Source organism: Rhinatrema bivittatum, chromosome 6 (assembly GCF_901001135.1).
Source record: "Rhinatrema bivittatum chromosome 6, aRhiBiv1.1, whole genome shotgun sequence".
NCBI lineage: Eukaryota > Metazoa > Chordata > Amphibia > Gymnophiona > Rhinatrematidae > Rhinatrema > Rhinatrema bivittatum.
In genome coordinates this window covers 122,819,062-122,839,703 of record NC_042620.1, presented here as the reverse complement: position 1 = coordinate 122,839,703, position 20,642 = coordinate 122,819,062, and the positions used below count along the sequence as shown (strand labels likewise).

At 43.5% G+C, this 20,642-nt stretch overlaps 1 protein-coding gene across 8 annotated transcripts in view; it reads right to left on the bottom strand.

Moving 5' to 3' along the window:
* The window catches only part of OSBPL6 (oxysterol binding protein like 6), a 316,099-nt gene that overhangs the window by 14,894 nt on the left and 280,563 nt on the right, over window positions 1-20,642 (bottom strand). For all 8 annotated transcript variants that reach the window (XM_029605885.1, XM_029605886.1, XM_029605887.1 and 5 more), the window contains one exon: window positions 5,537-5,659. In XM_029605885.1, coding sequence (XP_029461745.1) covers window positions 5,537-5,659 — 123 coding nt within the window. The remainder of the gene's footprint in view (window positions 1-5,536; window positions 5,660-20,642) is intronic.

Here is a 20,642-nt window from a genome sequence, read left to right as displayed (position 1 = left end):
GTCACAGTACCATATACCCCTTCAGTGACATCAGCCTGACAGTATTTTATTCAAAAGCAAACTGTGGACAGACTAGCAAAAAACTTGATTAAAAACAAATAACCATGTCAATACTCAGCCAACAGGAAGCACTGAGCTCAGACAATAAACGTATAAGCACTAGACTAGGTACTGGACTAACACTTAACAGTAATCCCTATAATACATTGTCACACAAGAGGACCATACTAAAATCATTTGGCAGCCAAGGGAGGGAAGCTGGATTTATCTGACTGTCCTAAAGAAAAGGAAATTATCAGATAAGTAGTAATTTCTCATTTCTTATATCCAGTTAGATGAACCCAGAACAAGTGGAATGTATCCAAGCTACTCCCGAACAGGGCAGGAGGCTACCCACGGTCCTATCAAAACTGCACATGCAAAGGCTGCATCCTCCCGGGCCTGCACATCCAGATGATAATACCTGGAAAAGGTGTGTAAGGAGGACCACGTCGCAGCTCGGAAAATGTCAATGGGAGACAGCAACCTAACTTCCACCCATGACACTGCCTGAGCCCTAGTGGAATGAGCCCTAACCTGAATAGGTAACAGCTTGCTATCATCATCATCATATGCTGCCGTGACTACTTCCTTAATCCAGCACCATTAAGGACAAACAGGTGATCCGTTTTCCATAAAGACTCAGTAACCTCCAGATACCAGATGATATGTCTCTTGACATCCAAGGATTGCAACAGACGATACTCCCCTACACCTCTCTCTCTCTGTCCAGAGATGGCAGGGAAATGGACTGATTCAAGTGAAATTCAGTGACCACTTTCGGTAAAAATGAAGGAATATTATGCAGCTATATTGCCCCTGGAGACACCCGAAGGAAGGGCTCCCAGCAAGACAAGGCTTGCAGCTCGGAAACTCTCTGTGCATAACAAATTGCCACAAGAAACACCGTTTTCAAGGTCAGTAACCACAAGGACAGATTACGCATCGGTCTAAACGTAAGACAGGTTAAGAAATCCAATACCAAATTAAGACTCCATAAGGGTACTGGAAACCGCAAGCGAGGACGGAGATGTTTCACTCCTTTCAGAAAATGGATCACATCAGGATGAGCCGACAAGGAACCACCATTCACCTGGACCCTGAAAAAGGCAAGAGCCACTACTTGTACCTTTAAGGAAGTAAGGGCCAAACCTTTATTCAAGCCATTCTGCAAAAATTCCAAAATGAGCGGGATCTTGACCAAATGAGGAAGATTACCTCAATCTTCACACCAGGCTTCAAACACCTGCCAAACTCACATATAGACCAAGGAAGTGGAGAACTTTCTAGCTCTAAGCAAAGTGGAAATCACTGCCACCGAGTAACCACATTTCAGCAATCGAGCCCTCTCAAGGCCCATACCGTAAAACAAAACCAAGTCATATCTTCGTAAAAAACTGGACCCTGATTTAGCAGATTCCTGTGTGCCAGAAGTCGAAGGGGGCAAGTCTCCCAGGAGCCACTGCAAATCCGCATACCATGATCTCCTGAGCCAATCTGGAGCAACCAAAAGCACCATCCATCTGTGGCACTCGATTCTTTGGATAAATCTGCCCAATATGGGCTATGGAGGAAAGGCATACAGCAACTTATCTTCTGGCCACTCCTGCACTAGGACATCGATACCCAACGACTTTGGATCTCTCCTGCACTTGAAGAAGAAGTCGCCAGGAGATCTAGGAACAGGGGACCTCAGCGATCCAGAATCAACTGAAACACCTTGTCTGACAAAGCCCATTCTCCTGGGTCCAGACTCTCCCTGCTGAGAAAGTCTGCTCTTACATTGTCTTTTCCTGCTATGTGTGAGGCTGAGATCAACTGGAGATGCACTTCTGCCCATTCCATAAGCTGATCTATTTCCTGTGACACTTGCTGGCTCTTGGTTCCTCCCTGCCAATTGATGTAAGCCACAGTTGTTGCATTGTCCGACATTATCCGGACCGATCGACCCTGCAGCCTGTTGCTGAACTGCAAACATGCCAACTAGTCCGCACTGGCTTCCAATTGATTGATGTTCCAGAGAGACTCTTCTGTATTCCAGTGCCCTTGAACTGTCAGCTCCTGACTGTTCAAGGGCATCCTCTTCAGCACTCCCTGACAGCAGGGAGTGCTGAAGAGGATGCATATGTGCCCTTGCCCACGGGACCACTTCCAGGGTCACTGCCATTAAGCCAAGTACTTGCAAGTAGGATCATATGGTCGGGTACAGAGTGTTCAATAACAGACAAGGCTGTGTCATCAACTTCTGAATGCGCACTTCTGGCAGGAAAACCTTGTCCTGCTTCGTGTTGAACAAAAGCCCGAGGTATCTAATAACTGCGCAGGCTGAAGACTGCTCTTTGTCAGGTTCACCACCCAGCCAAGCTCCTGCAACAGGAAAATCACATTCTGGGCCACTGTTCAGCTCTCTTCCAGCGACCTGGCTCGAATCAGCCATCATCCAAATACCAGTGTACGAGGATCCCATCTTTTCTCATTTCTGCTGCCACTACCACCATTACCTTTAAAAAGGTACTTGGGGTGGTGGCCAAACCAAAGGGCAGGGCCCGAAACTGATAATGATGTCCTAAAACTGTGAACCGCAGAAAGCATTGCTGCTCTAGTTGGATGGGAATATGAAGGTATGCCTCGGACAGATCCAAAGGGGTCAGAAATTCCCCCAATTGTACAGCCATTATTACCGAGTGCAATGTTTCCATGCGAAAATGTGTCATCCACAGATAACTGAGATCCAGGATGGGACGAAAGGAGCCCTTATCTTGGGCACAATGATATAAATGGAATATCAACCCGTATTTTCTTAAGACGTGGGCACAGGAACCACATTCCTCTGACTGAGGAGCCTTGCCAATGTAGTTTCCACTGCCTACTTCTTCTGCAGTGAGTGGCAGGGAGACACCATGAACATGTCCTGAGGAACACTGCAAAACTCCAGTGTATATCCTTCTTGAGTCACCTCCCCCTATCTCCTGTTCCCGGGTGTGGGTTGGAAAACTTTTAGTGGGAGGGTTGGGAGGTTCCACTACCCGAACCCGTGTCCCTTCTTGGCTGTCGGGGACGAAAGGACTAAGACCTACCTCTAGAGGGATGAAAATACCTGGATCCTCTAGGAATAAAAGAGCGTGGTGTCTGCTTCTTAATCTCTGGCAAATGAGGAATTTACTGGATAGTTTTTCTAACTTATTCCCAAATAATAGCGAGCCTTTAAAGGGCAATTTGGTAAGGTTAACCTTGGAGGTTGCATCGGGCAGACCAATATCTTAGCCATAACTAATGCCTGACTGCTACTATGGAAGCCACTCCTCTGGCTGAACAGCGGACGAACTCACAGCTCACATTTGCCAAAGAAGCAGCAGCTGGCTCCATAACTGCCCTGGAGTTTACTCCAGAGTCTTCGACCTCCTGAGAAAGAAGCAAACAAGACTGAGCCGGGCTCCATCTGATGATGTCACCCATGTGTGAGGACTGCCATCCTGCTTGTCCTTGGAGTAAATAAGAAACGATCTACAAGGTCATTGCCGATACATGAAATGCTTGCTTAAGGATACTCTCAATCCTTCTATCATGAGCATCCTTCAAGGCCGCTCCTCCTGTCACAGGAATAGTGGTCCGCTGGAGACTCACACACAAGTGCATCTACCTTCAGAAAAAGTAAACTCTCTCTTTCCACTGGATCCAGAGGGTACACACCTTCCAAAACTCAACCCCCTTTGAAATTAGCCTCTAGGGCATCCCACTCAAGATCAATTAATTCTTCAGCTCAGTCACAGCGTCTGCTCCAGGAACTCCGAGCATTTTCAAGGTCTGGGAAATCAGAGCTGGCAGTTCATCTTTATGAAAGAACCATAGCATAGTTCTATACAGTTATAATCCTGGAGGAATTTCACCATTCTCAAGGGAGTCAGGATCAGTGTAATCATCCGTGCCATCCAGACCTTCATCGCAAAGTCCCGCTACCGCTCTAGCAGTATTCCGGTGCTTAACAGTAGGTCCCGGCAAAGTTCCTACCTGTGGCTCTGCTCTAGGAGTATTAGAGAGGGCTGAAGATTGCACCTCGAAAAAGGATTGTAATCCCTGGAAAAACTCTACCCACAAAAAGATAGAAGCATCCAATCCAGGAGGTACTTGAGGCGTACTCACTGAGCTACTATCCCCTGCTGAGGAACCAGTTAGGGGAGTTCCAAAATCAGGCGCTCCACCTGAGCCGTCTGCACCCATGCCTATGTCTGGCTGGGAAGAGCCAGACTTAGTTAAATCAGAGGAAGGGAAATACTCCCTGAGCCTCCAAACAGTGCTGACACAAGTCAGTGGGCACTCCTGGCTGAGATGCCCGAAATATGATTAGTGCAAAGAGAAAGGTGCTTAGGTTTCTTAGGTATAGGCGCCATTATGGCTGACAGTGTGCTTTGAGCAGTGGCCGGAGGTGTGTGTCTAGTTTTTTTTTTTGTTTTTTTTTCTATGACCAAAAATACTAGGTGTCAAACCTAGGTGTCCAAAAATTAGGCGTCCCACAATTAGGCATCTCACACCTAGGTGTCCCAATGCCATGGCATCCAAAGCTTAGGCATCCCAAAAATAAGCACCGTAAAACAATTTAAGTGCACAATAAAACTTGTGCGCACAGGTAAGGTGCATCCACTTAAGGCGCCACTTAACTTAGACGCACATAATAAAAGGCTCGACTAAGCATCCAAAAATTGGATGCACAACCTGGATGCACAACAAGACGCGCACGCCGAACAGACAATCCTGTAGAGGGCGCCTTTGCGCGCAAAATGCCATTGCGGCCTACCACATAGTGAAAAAGCCTCAGAGTGGGGCTAGCCTACAGAGGATGCTCAACTCGCCAAGCTGCCCACATCCCTCGACCTCCCATGGAGCAGGACGAACGTTGGCACAGCGCACCGAGCACGGAGACAGGGAAAAAGTAGGAAGCCCTATGCTACAAAAGCCTCCTGGCAGAGTACAGAGACAGTCTCCGGCTGCAGGGGAAAGAGTGCATGTGCTGTCATCGCCATGCTCGGCTTCCTGCATCTGTTGTTTTTCAGCCGCTTAAGCAGCTAAGTCCACGCTGGCTGAAAAACCAGCTACCAGACCAAGCCACTCATCTGAGAGACCACGGAAATCACCAGAGGAATTCTCAGCTGTGGGAGGGACTTTTTGGTATCACTGCAGGCGAGTGGAGCGAATGCAGTAACCTTAATTCTTCTTTTTCAAAATGAAGCAATCCCCAGTAGGGAGATGCACATCCACTATCTGCTGGAGACAGAGAAAACTGGCAGGCTGATGTTATGTCGGTTTGCTCCATCTCCATCTTCTGGTAGAGGTGCATAACCCACTTGTTTTGGATTCATCTGACTGGACACTAAGAAATGCATCTGTTTGGTGTTGAGTCTTTTCATATGGTGCAATGGGTACCTGTGTTTTTTGGCTTCCTCATCCTTTATAAGCACTACATATCATTTAGATTTTCTACTGTTGCCATGAATATACTCACTTGAAATATTTTGGTTTATATTCAATATGGTTTTCTTCTAAAAATCTCTTCCGACTTCTCTGGAGCTCTTCTATTCTTTGTTTATCTGCTGATGCTGATTCTATATTTCCTTCTTCCAAGAATCTAAGGAGTTCAATATATGTTTTTTATATGATACATTGCATTATTTTATAATATCACTATTAGAAAGGTCAGACAAGATAAATATACTATCCTTATTTCCAAGTTTAAGCACCCTAATAGAATTCATACCATAGAATACTGGAAATGACCTTGGATCAGTGGTTCTCAATCCAATCCCTGGGTCACACCCAACCAATATGGTTTTCAGGATATCCACAATGAATATGCATGTGAGAGACTTGCACAAAATGGAGGCAATGCATGCAAATCTCATATTCATTGAAGATAACCTAAAATCCAGAGTGGCTGAGTATATCCTGAGGACTGGGTTGATAATCACTGCCTTTCAGACCAATACAATAAGGTGCATTCAGCCAAATGTACAGTTTCACTCACACTTCAATGAATATTTTATGAACATAAACCTTACTGGTGTTGCAAGAAGGAGTTTTGTACTCACAAAATATGTGTTCAGTTTAGTACTCTCGCATGAAAATTCCATGCTAATGAGAGCATTAATCATTACTCCTGGATGCAGAGAGGTACGGTGGCCTAACCCAAGTTTTTCTTGATGCCAGAAATTTTACTCCTAGCTAGCGGTGGAGTAGAGTTTTCAGTGTTAGTGGCAGAAGTGGCTGGGTCACTTCCAAGAGCCAATGTAGGAGTGTGAATGCTTGACAATCCTGGCCCCATGCTTACTGCCCAGCTCTCTAGGCTCCAGCCGCTGTCTGCATAAGTCCAGAGCAAAGCAGCTGGGAGGGGGAGGTAAGGAGATGAAATGGATGAACCTCCTGCAGCTGCTTTCACTTGTGGCAGAGTGGCAGAGACAGGGAAGAAGGAAGTTGTGAAGTGCTAGTATGGAACCGGCTGGCCAGGAGGTGCAGTGTGCAGCCAGAGTAAGTCCTCACCATGCATCCCTCCCTCTCTGCAGGATACCTGCCATGAGCCTGCTGCCAGGAAGCTGTTTTTTTGCCAAGGGACACTGTGGAAGTGCAGTGCAGTGGCTGCGCCGCCTCCTCACAACTGACAGTGACACGAGTGATCTAAACCCCCATGTCCCCGAGTTAAAATATGCATTCAGCCTGTGCTGAATACACATTTTAACTCATCATGTCCACATTTTAACTCCTGATGGATTAGCATATCATTAGCTTACTGCATCATGAGTTTACAAAAATTTTAACCTGTGTTAGGGAATAGTGCACTGAATTTCAGCGCATGGTTTCAACGGACAGCAGAGTTGCTTACATATAATAGGTGTTCTCCGAGGACAGCAGGATGTTAGTCCTCACACATGGGTGACATCATTGGATGGAGCCAGTCCAGAACTTTGATCTCAAAGATTCTAGAATTTTCAAAGATGCTCTACTGAGCTTGTCCAGCTGTAGTCATCACCCTGTCCCCTAGGCAGAGTCTCTCAGTCTATGATATAGCTAATACATGGAGAAACCATGCTGGCTGTGTCCCATTAAATCACGTCTATCTAAATATTTTGTGATTTTATTCTTTGTAACAGTTTCCATGATTTTTCCCAGCACTGAAATCAGGCTCACCGGTCTATAGTTTCCCGGATCAACCCTGGAGCCCTTTTTAAATATCAGGGTTACACTGGCCACCTTCCAGTCTTCAGGTACAACAAATGATTTTAATAATTGTCTGAAATTTCATTTTTTAGTTCTTTCAGAACTCTGGGGTGTATACCATTTGGTCCAGGTGATTTACTACTCTTCATTTTGTCAATCTGGCCTACCACATCTTCCAGGTTCACCATGATTTGGTTCAGTTCATCTGAATTGTCACCCTTGAAAACTGTCTCTGGAACTGGTATCTCCCCAACATCCTCTTCAGCAAACACCGAAGCAAAGAGTTTTGGTCTTTTCGTGATGCCTTTATCTTCCATAAGTGCCCCTTTAACCCCTCTATCATCTTACGGTTCAACTGACTCCCATGCAGGCTTTCTGCTTCGGTATATTTTTAAAAGTTTTTATTATGAGTTGTTGCCTCTATGGCCAACTTCTTTTCAAATTCTCTCTTAGCCTTTCTTATCAAAGTCTTACATTTAACCTGCCAATGCTTATGCTATATCCTAATCTATTTTCTTCTGATGGATTCTTCTTCCAATTTTTGAATGAAGATCTTTTGCATAAAATAGCCTCTTTCACCTCAGTTTTTAGCCATGCCAGCAATTGTTTGACGTTCCTTTCACCTTTCTTAATGTATGGAATACATCTGGACTGCGCTTCTAAGATGGTATTTTTTTTAACAGTGTCCACGCCTGTTGCACACTCTTAACCTTTATAGCTGCACCTTTCAGTTTTTTTTTAAACTATTTTTCTCATTTTATCAAAATTTTCCTTTTGAAAGTTTAGTGTTAGAGCCGTGTATTTACTTACTGACCCTCTTCCAGTCATTAATTCAAATTTGATCATATTATCACTATTGCCAAGCGGCCCCCACCACTGTTACCTCTCTTACCAAATCTTGCGCTCTAATAAGAATTAGATCTAAAATTGCTCCTTTTCTCGTCAGTTCCTGAACCAATTGCTCCATAAAACTGTCATTTATTGCATCCAGGAACTTTACTTCTCTAGCATGTCCTGATGTTTCATTTACCCAGTCAATATTGGGGTAATTGAAATCTGTAACAAAAAAATGGGAACCACACATTAAATATTAAGCCAAAGTGAAGGAGTCAGCAAGCCTGACATCGTATGTTTCAAAAGAAACCAACTGGTCTTCTAATCATCCACCTTCACAAAGATTACCTTTATTTATTAAAAAATATTTTAGAAAAAATTATGATTGTTTGTTTGTTTATTTTTTGTTTGTTCTTTTGTTATTTTTTATATATAAAAAACCTCTTTGATAATCTTGTATCCTCGATCCACAGAGTATATGCAAACAGCAGTCTCTTTAGCATTACTAATGTGGGTAACTATTGTCTCTCCCTTGATTTGAAGTTGGTAATTGAAATCACCCATTATTACTGCACTACCAATTAGAGTTAGCTTCCCTAATTTCTCTTAGCATTTCACTGTCCATCTCATCATTTTGGCCAGATGGTTGGTAGTATACCCCTATCACTATACTCTTCCTCAACACACAAGGGATTTCTACCCATTAAGATTTGACTGTGCATTTAATCTTGTGCAGGATCTTTATCCTGTTGGACTCTATGCATTCCTGGACATAAAGCACTACCCCGCCACCAAGTTGCTCCTCTCTATCATTGCGATATAATTTGTACCTAGTTTAGCACAAACTTTTGGTTTTTGCCTGCCCTCTGACTAGCTAATTAATATAAAACATACAAACTCCTAGTTTTTGCCTGCCTTCTGGCTATTTAATACAGGCACACAAACACACTAAAGAATATACCCCAACAGTTTACTTCTCCTCCAAAACTTTTAAATTCTAAAATTTCCCAAAGTAGTACTTACCAATTCTCTTCAGCCACCAGCAAGGTGATCCTCTCCTCTCAGGTCTCTACTGTAAAAGCACACTGATTAGTACTCATACAGTGTTATCCCATCCTATGGATGGCAGCCCACCGATGAATCCACTTGCTGTGCTTTTGGTTAGAATCCCATGGCACAGCAAGTACCGAGCATCACCCGTTAGTCATTGGCTGCACGCTGCCTAAAATAAATCACAGAGTGTGTGATGATGCCTTCCTCGCCAGTGCTCCCCAGCACTTTGTGGTGCAGAACTGACAAGGATGCTGATACCTTGACGTGACAATGGCAGAACCCTGGCATGGCTGAGTACTGCAAAGACAGGGAGAATGCTGCCTGCCATCACTCGAGGATCAGATGCCTTGCCATACTTGACAGTGCATGCTGCACTCCATTGTCACACTAACTCCCACTGAAGTGAATAGGAAAAATGTGACAATGGCATTCCCGGTACCACTGGAGTTCTGGTTATGGTATGTGGTAGGTGGCATTCTATGGCATCTCCCCCTCCTGATAACACCCCAAGAGGCTGGACACAGCCCTTGAAATTGTGTCAGGAATCGCTCACCACCGTTTCCCTCATGGAACAGCAGCAGCGAAATCCATGACGACTGATGGCGTCAATGGTGCTCTGCGGTCATGTCCTGCGGCATCTGACCTAGTCTACTGGTTCCCACCATGGTATAAGTGAGCGTAGGATTAATAGCGCTCTTGCGCTCACCAACGATAGATCACATCAAGGACACCAAACGACGCTGCACCCAGGGCTTCGATGGCGCTTGACCATGTCTTGATCAGTTTGGTATATAGTGCCATCCCCAGCAACACAGGCACCCGTGGACATCGACAGCCCAGCGGCACCAATAGAGATCCTGGTGCCCGAAGACATCAAATGACCGGTGTCAACCAAGGATGCCAGGGACACCTGCAGGCAGAGGCTCTGCAGCCCCAATATGGTCCTGACATGTCTCATCGATGCCCAAAGGAACTGATGACTGCCGGTGCCATAAACGGTTCTCTCGGTTCACCTATCCATCCAAGGGCATTGATGCTGCGAGCTCGATGGTGTCCCTTGCCAGCAGCTATGGCTGACGATAGCCTCGCTAGTGCTCATTATTTATTTATTTATTTATTTGGAGTTTTTATATACCGACATTTGTTTAGTAACCTCACATCGGTTCACAATTAACAGAAACATTGCAGCTGTGCCAAATAGAACGAACATGTGCAAAGATGCTTTACAATAAACAATAAACATTTACAATAAACTTGTTAAAGAACATATGCAATAGTGCTTTTCAATAAACTTGTCAACTGGGGGGGAGGGGAGAGAACAGTGGAACAATGAAAGGGAAAAATAATATAGTGGTACAAAGCAAATTGTTATCTCACTGAATTTATAAGTCTATAAATAAATAGAATGAATTTATGAGTCTATAAATAAATAGAATGAATTTTATAAAACACAACTGGAAAAGAGAAAAGCTGGGTATGAGAGAAAGAAATGGGATAGAAGTCTTATATACAATTGATATACGATGCACTGATACGATATCATTAGCACTGATGGTGCACGAATCCAGACAGGGCTTCCGATGCCCCCCAATCCCAGTAGCTCATGCAACCAAGATTGTCGGTATCTATGGTGCCCGATAGCCATAGGCCAGTGATGAGACAGCAGGATGTCCCTCTGTGCCCCGTCAGGACATCGCAAGGAACGTGGAGGGTACCAGACTACTGTGCCTGGATGCCTCAGCATCCCGGGGTTCCTTGAGTGGATGGTAAACTCGGCACTTGATCCATCCAAGGCCAAAACCCGTGTTGCCTGACGATTTCTGTGGCACTCAAGGGGTCTCAAGAGTCCCGGCAGTCGATGGCCTTGAGGATGACCAGGGTGCTCAAACGTAAACCAGTACCTCGTTAATAGTGCTTGATCTCGTCAAGAGCAGCAATGAATGGCATTGGTGGCCAACATGCCTGATGGCCTCCATGGCAGCTCTGAACTGCAATGGCATCAAGGGCGTCCATGGCTTCGAGACCAAGGCATCGAGGGCAGCCACGGCATCCAGGCCACGCATCTAGCCGGCATCAAGGGCGGCCAAGCACGTTCCTCGATGGGATTGAGGGTATCAACGGCATTGAAGGCCCCAAGGGCATCAATGGCACCGAGGCATCAATGGCATTAAGGAGGACCATGGCGCTTGGTGGAAGTCCTGGTCTCCAACACTCGAGGTTGGCTCTGCTACTCTGCCAAATCGAGGCCCAAGGTGCTCAATGACTCTGGTGGATTGAGACATTGCCTATGACATAGAAGGCCCTAACTACATCAAGGGTAGTGATGCATCTCGATGGCACTGAGAGCGCCCCAGCACCTTTACGACATCCAGGGTAACCATAGCCCTCAATGGCAGTCCTGGTCCCCGATGCAGTCCTGACATCAATGCGTCAGATCAACGGGGCGCTGATCACAGATCTGCACGGGCAACCGTTACTGGCATGGCACCAAAGGTGTGGTAGCAAGCTGCTTGTCCAGGCTCCTGCTCACCCTCTTTCTCAAGAAGACTGCACTGCCATCACAGGCAAACAGGAGGGGTAGCTACATCGTCCAGGGCTCCTGTCCATGGAGACTAGTTCTTTTGAATATGGGGAGATTGAGCTCTCCCCCCCAACAGGAATGGTGTGGTTCTGGATCTCTTCACTGTCTGAACCTCTATCGATACCGATCGACCGGTGAAATGACATGGAACTCCTGCCCAGGTAGAACTCAGGCGAATCCCCAAGCTTGGCAGCCTACACGGATCACCCATGGACTGCATTTAGTCAGTCCTGCCAGCACCTGACAAAGGTACAAAAACAGACAAGAGCAAGGAGAGGACACATTTCTGAACTGCAGGTGCAGCATTTATTTATTAAGGGTTAATAATAGACATGGCCAGACTGCACAGCGGCTGAGGTTCACCATGCGACTGGCAGACAGTGGAAAGAGGAGGAAAAAGGAAAATAAAACTATCGTAAGGGAAAGGAAAGAAAAACAGCTGCAGCTCTAGAAAATATCACTTACAATATCTGTGAGGAGAGAGCAAAGGTGAATACTGTGACCACACGGCTCCGCTGAAGAAAAGGAACTCTACCTAGGGGGCAGGGTGATGTCTACAGCTGCATATGCTCAGTGGGGCATGTTTGAAAGTTCTAGAATCTTTGAGATCAAAGTTCCAGACCAGGGCTCCATCTGAAGATGTCATCCATGTGTGAGGACTACCATCCTGCCTGTCCTTGGAGAAAGGTTTTTGCATCAGGAACTAGTGCATCTTGCTTCTTCTCTGCCATGTTTAAATCCTATCTAAAGACCCATCTTTTTTAAACTGCTTTTAAATCTTATGGCTGATTGTCTGCTTTTAGTCTTAACTAACTTTCTTTTCTTTTTAACCATTGTCTTGCTTTATGAAATACCCAAAGTCTTTTGTCCTATATGTTTGTCATATTAGATTGTAAGCTCAATTGAGCAGGCACTGTATTTTTACATGTTTGTACAACATTGCGTATGTCATGTAGTGCTATAGAAATGTTTAGTAGTAGTAATAGTAGTAGTAGCAGCAGCACCATCAACCTGTTAGATAGTTAAATCTATTGTTAGGGCCCCTGGAGGGAAGAAGTTCCAGTCACATCTTAACTGTGACACCTAGTGGCCAAATTCAAGGTCCATGATTGTATGGTTCCAGAAGGAGTCCTGAAGCATGGCCTTTGGCTGAGGATTGTCACTGCAATAACAAGACTAAGTGAGTTGGAAATTTAGAAACTAGCTGAGTGGGAGACGACAAAGATTAATGGAATTTGCTCTGAGGAGGGGGTCATTACTAGCAGTGTGCCTCAGAGATTGGTCCTTATACAAGTTCTTTTTTGAACATTTTTATGAGTGACATAGTGGAAGGATTGTCAGGACAGGTTTGTCTTTTTGCTGATGACACCAAAATCTGCAACAGGGTAGACAGCCAGGAAAGTCTGGAAAACATGAGGAGGATCTTGCAAAGTTTGAGGCATGGTCTAGTGGCTGGCAGCTAAGATTTAATGCTAAAAAAATGCAGAGTAATGCATTTAGGATGCAAAACCCAAAGAGGTGTACAGTATTGGAGGTGAAATTCTTCTAAGCACAAAAGAAAAGCGGGATCTGGGGCTGATTATATCTGATGATCTTAAAGTGGTCAAATAGGTGGATAAAGCAAAGGCAAAAGCCAGAAAGATGCTTGGCGGCATAGGGAAAGGAATGGTCAGTAGAAAAAGGGAGTCGATATTGTCCCTGTATAAGTCCCTGGTGATACCTCAGTTGGAATTCTGTTTATAATGCCTTCTCTTTGTTCTGTATCTTTCTCCCATCCCCATATACTTTAGCTACTGCTGTACTACACTTCATGCATCTGACAAAGTGGACTCTACTCAAGGTCATGCCTCAATAAACTGGTTAGTCTATAAGGAGCCACCCGCCTCATATCATTTTTGCTACACCAGACTAACACGGCTATTTCTCTGAAGAGGTGTATAATTCTGAAGAAAGCACCTTTAAAAGGAGTCGGTCCAGAGGGTGGCTACTAAAATGGTCAGTGGTTTTTGTTCTAAAGCATATGGGCAAGTATATTAATCAAATTATCCTGGGTCTACCACAGGTATTAACACTGACAAGTATTACAAAAAATATACCCGTGTATTTCACTAAATTTTATCTTCAATTTTTATTTCACAAACCTTTAAAACATAACACATACCTAATTATATCATCCATACACACCACATTCACTCACACATCAATACACTATTAAAAAACTAACAATACAAACTTATTGCACTTTATCAATACTATTGCCACATTCCCTAGTATACAATATACACATACTTTGCTTCTGTTAATTACCCCAATTTTCCACCATCAATATTTAACACAGAATTCCTCAATACAACTTATTGCACTTTAACAATACTATTGCAACATTCCCTAATATACAATTCGTTTATAATACGTAGTTAACATTGCAATTTCTTTAATATTGTCCCATCAATATTGCAATTTCTTTAATGTTATCCCGCAATTTCTTTAGTGTTATCCCGCAATTTCTTTAATGTTATCCCGACAGGAAGCTCCTGTTTCTCCCAACTGGTTTCTTCAGGGGATTTTGTTCATATAGTAATTTGCAATGATAAATCTCAACTCGATTGCCCAAATCACAGCACTACCGGAAACCTTAAAACAAAAAACATGTACTAAATGAATACCTATTACAACAATGCCATTCCTTCTAATAAATATTTTTTAAAATATGATAAATATTTTGAAAAATTGTTAGAAAAATATTAGAAAAATATTAGAAAAATATTATATTTCCCTAGTCATCGTTATCAACAAGACTGCACTTACCCAAGCTGCTATAGCTCCCATTTAAACCGCTACATATCACTTCAAAAACTGCTTTACCATTGTGTATTTCATCAGAAACTGCTTTTCATCTCTACAAATTCAAAAATACAATCAATATATACAAACTGCACAATATCATCACATAACCAACTCTCCATTTTTTAGCCATTATACCAACCTGGAATTTATATCACTATATCATTCCCTTATATTTTCATACAAGTATTTCATTGTCCATGCCGACCATTATTCCATCATGTTGTCCTCTGTAACAAATAAACCACCTTTAATCTATTCTGTCCAAAATACTACCATAAGGTTTTCTTCTATCCAAAACCAAAAATCACTTACTTTGTTACATTTGAACCTCCTTACTTCCAAAACCACCATATTACAGGGCGTCTCTCCTTTGCAGGAAAACGCCACGGCTGCGCATTACCAACTTCCTGTTACCTGTTCCTTTTCAAGTTTTCCCGCGCCTCTACAATACCCTAAAATATCGCGACATGATAGTTCCAAATTGTTGCCTAGCAACCGAGACGCCAAGATCAGAAATAAAAGGGAATCATAAAAAAATGCTCCACTCTATCTCTTGATTGAGACCTCCTGGTTCCACAGTACCCCACTTATAAATAAAACGTTGTTCCTTTTGGGTTAAGACTCTAGAAACATTGCCCCCACGTTGCAGCGTTAGTTGGTAAAGCACGCAGAACCTCAACTCTTCTACCTTGTGTCCCTTCTTAAGCCAATGAGAAACTAATGGGGCTTTGTCTTTTTTGATCCTAATATTGCTAATGTGTTCCAATATTCTAATTTTAATAACTCTCTTCGTCTGACCGACGTAAAATAACCCACAGGGGCAAGTGATCATGTAGATTACCTGTGCCGTTTTACAATTGAAAAATTTTGGTAAATAATAAGTTTCACCCGTGGATGGAATATAAACCTGCTGAACTTGTTGGACATATGGACATGCCAAACAACCTTCACATGTAAATTGTCCCTTGGTTTCGGGATCATCACTCTGAATAGGGAGTACCGAAGACGTTAATATATCTCTGAGTGACCTATTTTTACGAAAAGCAAAAATTGGTAATTCTTCAAATATTCCTTCATCACGCAAAACCGTCCAATACTGGTTCACGATCGATTTAATATTGAACCCTATATGAGAAAAGGGGAGTGTGCATACCACCCTAGTAAGAGGTTCCTTCCTTCTTGTAGTTAACAGATTGTCCCTATTGGCATATAATGCGCGTTTAAATGCCCTTCTGATTACTTTTTTCGTATATCCACGCTCTAGGAATCTAGCTGACATCTCCTGAGATTTTAACTTGTATTCCTCCACTGTTGTACAAAGGCGTCTTAAGCCCCATTAGTTTCTCATTGGCTTAAGAAGGGACACAAGGTAGAAGAGTTGAGGTTCTGCGTGCTTTACCAACTAACGCTGCAACGTGGGGGCAATGTTTCTAGAGTCTTAACCCAAAAGGAACAACGTTTTATTTATAAGTGGGGTACTGTGGAACCAGGAGGTCTCAATCAAGAGATAGAGTGGAGCATTTTTTTATGATTCCCTTTTATTTCTGATCTTGGCGTCTCGGTTGCTAGGCAACAATTTGGAACTATCATGTCGCGATATTTTAGGGTATTGTAGAGGCGCGGGAAAACTTGAAAAGGAACAGGTAACAGGAAGTTGGTAATGCGCAGCCGTGGCGTTTTCCTGCAAAGGAGAGACGCCCTGTAATATGGTGGTTTTGGAAGTAAGGAGGTTCAAATGTAACAAAGTAAGTGATTTTTGGTTTTGGATAGAAGAAAACCTTATGGTAGTATTTTGGACAGAATAGATTAAAGGTGGTTTATTTGTTACAGAGGACAACATGATGGAATAATGGTCGGCATGGACAATGAAATACTTGTATGAAAATATAAGGGAATGATATAGTGATATAAATTCCAGGTTGGTATAATGGCTAAAAAATGGAGAGTTGGTTATGTGATGATATTGTGCAGTTTGTATATATTGATTGTATTTTTGAATTTGTAGAGATGAAAAGCAGTTTCTGATGAAATACACAATGGTAAAGCAGTTTTTGAAGTGATATGTAGCGGTTTAAATGGGAGCTATAGCAGCTTGGGTAAGTGCAGTCTTGTTGATAACGATGACTAGGGAAATATAATATTTTTCTAATATTTTTCTAATATTTTTCTAACAATTTTTCAAAATATTTATCATATTTTAAAAAATATTTATTAGAAGGAATGGCATTGTTGTAATAGGTATTCATTTAGTACATGTTTTTTGTTTTAAGGTTTCCGGTAGTGCTGTGATTTGGGCAATCGAGTTGAGATTTATCATTGCAAATTACTATATGAACAAAATCCCCTGAAGAAACCAGTTGGGAGAAACAGGAGCTTCCTGTCGGGATAACATTAAAGAAATTGCGGGATAACACTAAAGAAATTGCGGGATAACATTAAAGAAATTGCAATATTGATGGGACAATATTAAAGAAATTGCAATGTTAACTACGTATTATAAACGAATTGTATATTAGGGAATGTTGCAATAGTATTGTTAAAGTGCAATAAGTTTGTATTGAGGAATTCTGTGTTAAATATTGATGGTGGAAAATTGGGGTAATTAACAGAAGCAAAGTATGTGTATATTGTATACTAGGGAATGTGGCAATAGTATTGATAAAGTGCAATAAGTTTGTATTGTTAGTTTTTTAATAGTGTATTGATGTGTGAGTGAATGTGGTGTGTATGGATGATATAATTAGGTATGTGTTATGTTTTAAAGGTTTGTGAAATAAAAATTGAAGATAAAATTTAGTGAAATACACGGGTATATTTTTTGTAATACTAAAGCATATGGGGACAGACTTAAAGATCTAAACATGTATACCCTAGAGCAGGGGTCAGGAACCTTTTTGGCTGAGAGAGCCATGAACGCCACATATTTTAAAATGTAATTCCATGAGAGCCATACAATATGTTTAAAACTAAATACAAGTAAATGTGTGCATTTTATGTAAGATCACACTTTTAAAGTACAATAAGTCTCTGAAAATATTACACCAGGCCTTAAGACACCAATACATCTCCTATTAGGAAAACGGACCAAGTCAGGCTGCTATAGAGTCCTACATAGAAACTACTCGCCAGCAGAAAACCTCACCTGAATCACGTGCTGTCCCTCACCTAACATAGAATAAAGAGACCAAAACGCATAACAAGAAGCATGCAGACAAAAACTGAATTGGAAACTGCAACAAGCCAGAGTCTCTGTATGCAGTGTAACAAAGGAAAAAAGAAACATCACCCATCCTTATAAAACAAATCAAGAAATATAAAATCATCAGCAGTAAAACTGTACTAACAAAAAGAACATATTTCGAAACAGCTGATGAGTGGAATATCCAATAATTAAAAACTCATATAAAACATTTCCAGATACCAACAAAATATTTCAAAATAGCAGACACAAAGACCCAGTAATGAAAAATAATAAGGATACAAAAATTTTTTTGCTCTGCATACCTGGGAACATTTGATATCCAGGTGTCCTGAGATTGTTCTGAATTAGCAGGAGGCGGGGTGGTTTGCTTGGAACTTTCTCCTCTCTCAGTCACATACCAGCGCTCTCTCTCACACTGGCTCTCAATGACACACCTATACACACATGCTCTCAGTACTCACATATACACATGTTTTTTCTCTCTCACTTATATAGGCTCTTAATTACACATTTACACACATGCTGTCTATCTTTTCACGCTTACACACACACACACAGGCTTTCAATCACACACATACATGCTGTCTTTTTCTCTCACACACAGACTCTCATTCCCATGCTTACAAACATGTCCTCTCTTTCTCTCATTTACACACAGGCTCTCAATCACATACTCACATGCTCCCTCACCTAATTCAGCTCTCAATCACTCACAGACACACATGGTCTCTCTCTCTCATTTAAACACAGGCTCTCAATCACATACTCACATGCTCCATCACCTAAACCAGCTCTCAATCACACACAGACACACATGATCTCTCTCTTACTTATACACACAGGCTCTTAATCATACATACACATGATTTCTCTCACACACAAAGGATCTCAATCATACACACATATTCTTTCACACAAACAGGTTTTCAATCACAAACTTACACATACAGGTTCCCAATGGTAAACTTACATTCATGCTCTCTCTCTCACAGGCAGGCTCTCAATCACAGACATACTCTCTTTCACATATACAGGCTCTCAATCATTCACATACATGCAATCTCTCACTCACACACACAGGATCTCAAACACACATGCTTGCTCGCTCATTCACTCTCTCTCTCCCCCACCCCCACCCCGGGAACTCGCGGCAGCAGCAGCCTCCTCCCAACGCTAACCTCCTTCATTTTCAGCCCTCGCGGAGGCGGAGTCCCATCGGCCGCGGTTGAAGCTCTTCATTTTCCTCCGAACCGCGCTGCAGTCTTCTTTTCGTCGCGCACCACCCGATGCTCTCCACTTCCTCTTCCGGGCCGCGGGGGGCGGGAAGAAGAGACCACACTAGCGTGGTCTATTCTTTCCGCGCCCGATGCTCACCACTTCCTCTTCCGGGCCGCGGGGGGGGGGGGGGGGGGGGCGGCGGGAAGAAGAGACCACACTAGCGTGGTCTATTCTTCCCGCGCACGCACCCGATGCTCTCCACTTCCTCTTCCAGGCCGCGGGGGGGGGGGGGGGGGCGGGAAGAAGAGACCACACTAGCGTGGTCTCTTCTTCCCACACACGCACCCGATGCGCACCACTTCCTCTTCTGGGCCGCGGGGGGGGGGGGGGGGGGCGAGAAGAAGAGAGCACGCTGGTGCCGCTGACTCCAGCTGTCTTGCCGCGTTCCGCCCGGGCTGACAGCATTTTAAGCCCGGGCGGAGGAGGACCGGGGAGCAGCTGGGTCAGCGGGGGACTGGAAAGTGTGGCGACACTTGTCTGCGAGCCAGATGCAGCCCTCAAAAGAGCCATATCTGGATCGCGAGCCATGGGTTCCCAACCCCTGCCCTAGAGGAAAGATGAGATAGGGGAGATATGATAGAGCCATTAAAAAATCTCAACAGTTTCCATACACAGGCGCCAAGTCTTTTTCAAGGGAAAGGACGCTCTGGAATGAGGCTTCATGAGATGAGAATGAATGGGGGCAGACTCAGGAGTAATCTTAAGAAATATTTCTTTGCAGAGAGGTGCTGGAGACAAAAATAATATAAATTCAAGAAAGAATAAGATAAATACAAGGAATCTCTGGGAATTGTAAAGCTAAATTAGTTGGGAAGATGGGTAGACTAGATAGGCCATATGATCTTTTTCTGCCATCGTGTTCTATAAAATAGGGGCAAAATCCAGAAGTAGTTGCAAATAAAGGCTAAATAAAATCCTTACTATTAGAGAAGTATGGATATTGGTTGGGATCAACAGTTAAGAAAAGTTTCTAATAGGGAACAATGTTCCCAGCAGAACTATGATTTTATGCATAACTTGATACCTAGTGATCACAATCTGCCTAAAAATTATATGACCTGGAAGCCATGTCCACACAATATTTTATTTTTATCTAATCATTTATTTTATTCAGTTTTAATTATTTTGCACTAAGGAGCTGCAAAGCAGTTTCTCCTAAGAGTTCAAGACTCTATTTTAGTGCAGCTAAGCACATAGCATGAAAGCTCAGGAATTCCATACAATATGGGGTAGATTTTCAAAGGGTTACACGCATAAGATATGCCCGTAATCCCCGAAAACCTGCACCTGCCTGCCCCGATCCTATCTTGCATAGGTTCTGTGGTGCGCGCAAGCCCCGGGACGCGCGTATGTCCCGGGGCTTCGAAAAAGGGGCCTTCCGGGGGCGGGGCCCCAGTCCGGGGGTGGGGCTGTGGGCGGGGCGCCAGTCCTGGGGCGTTGCCAAGGCCCCCTCTGTTGCAGCCCTGCCAAGGGATGGCGCGCCGGTAGCCAGCCGGCGCGCGCAAGTGGGCAGGCGTAACTTCGACGATAAAGGTCAGGGGTGGGGTTTAGATAGGGCTGGGGGGTGGGTTAGGGAGAGGAAGGTGGGGGGAGGCGGAGGGAATG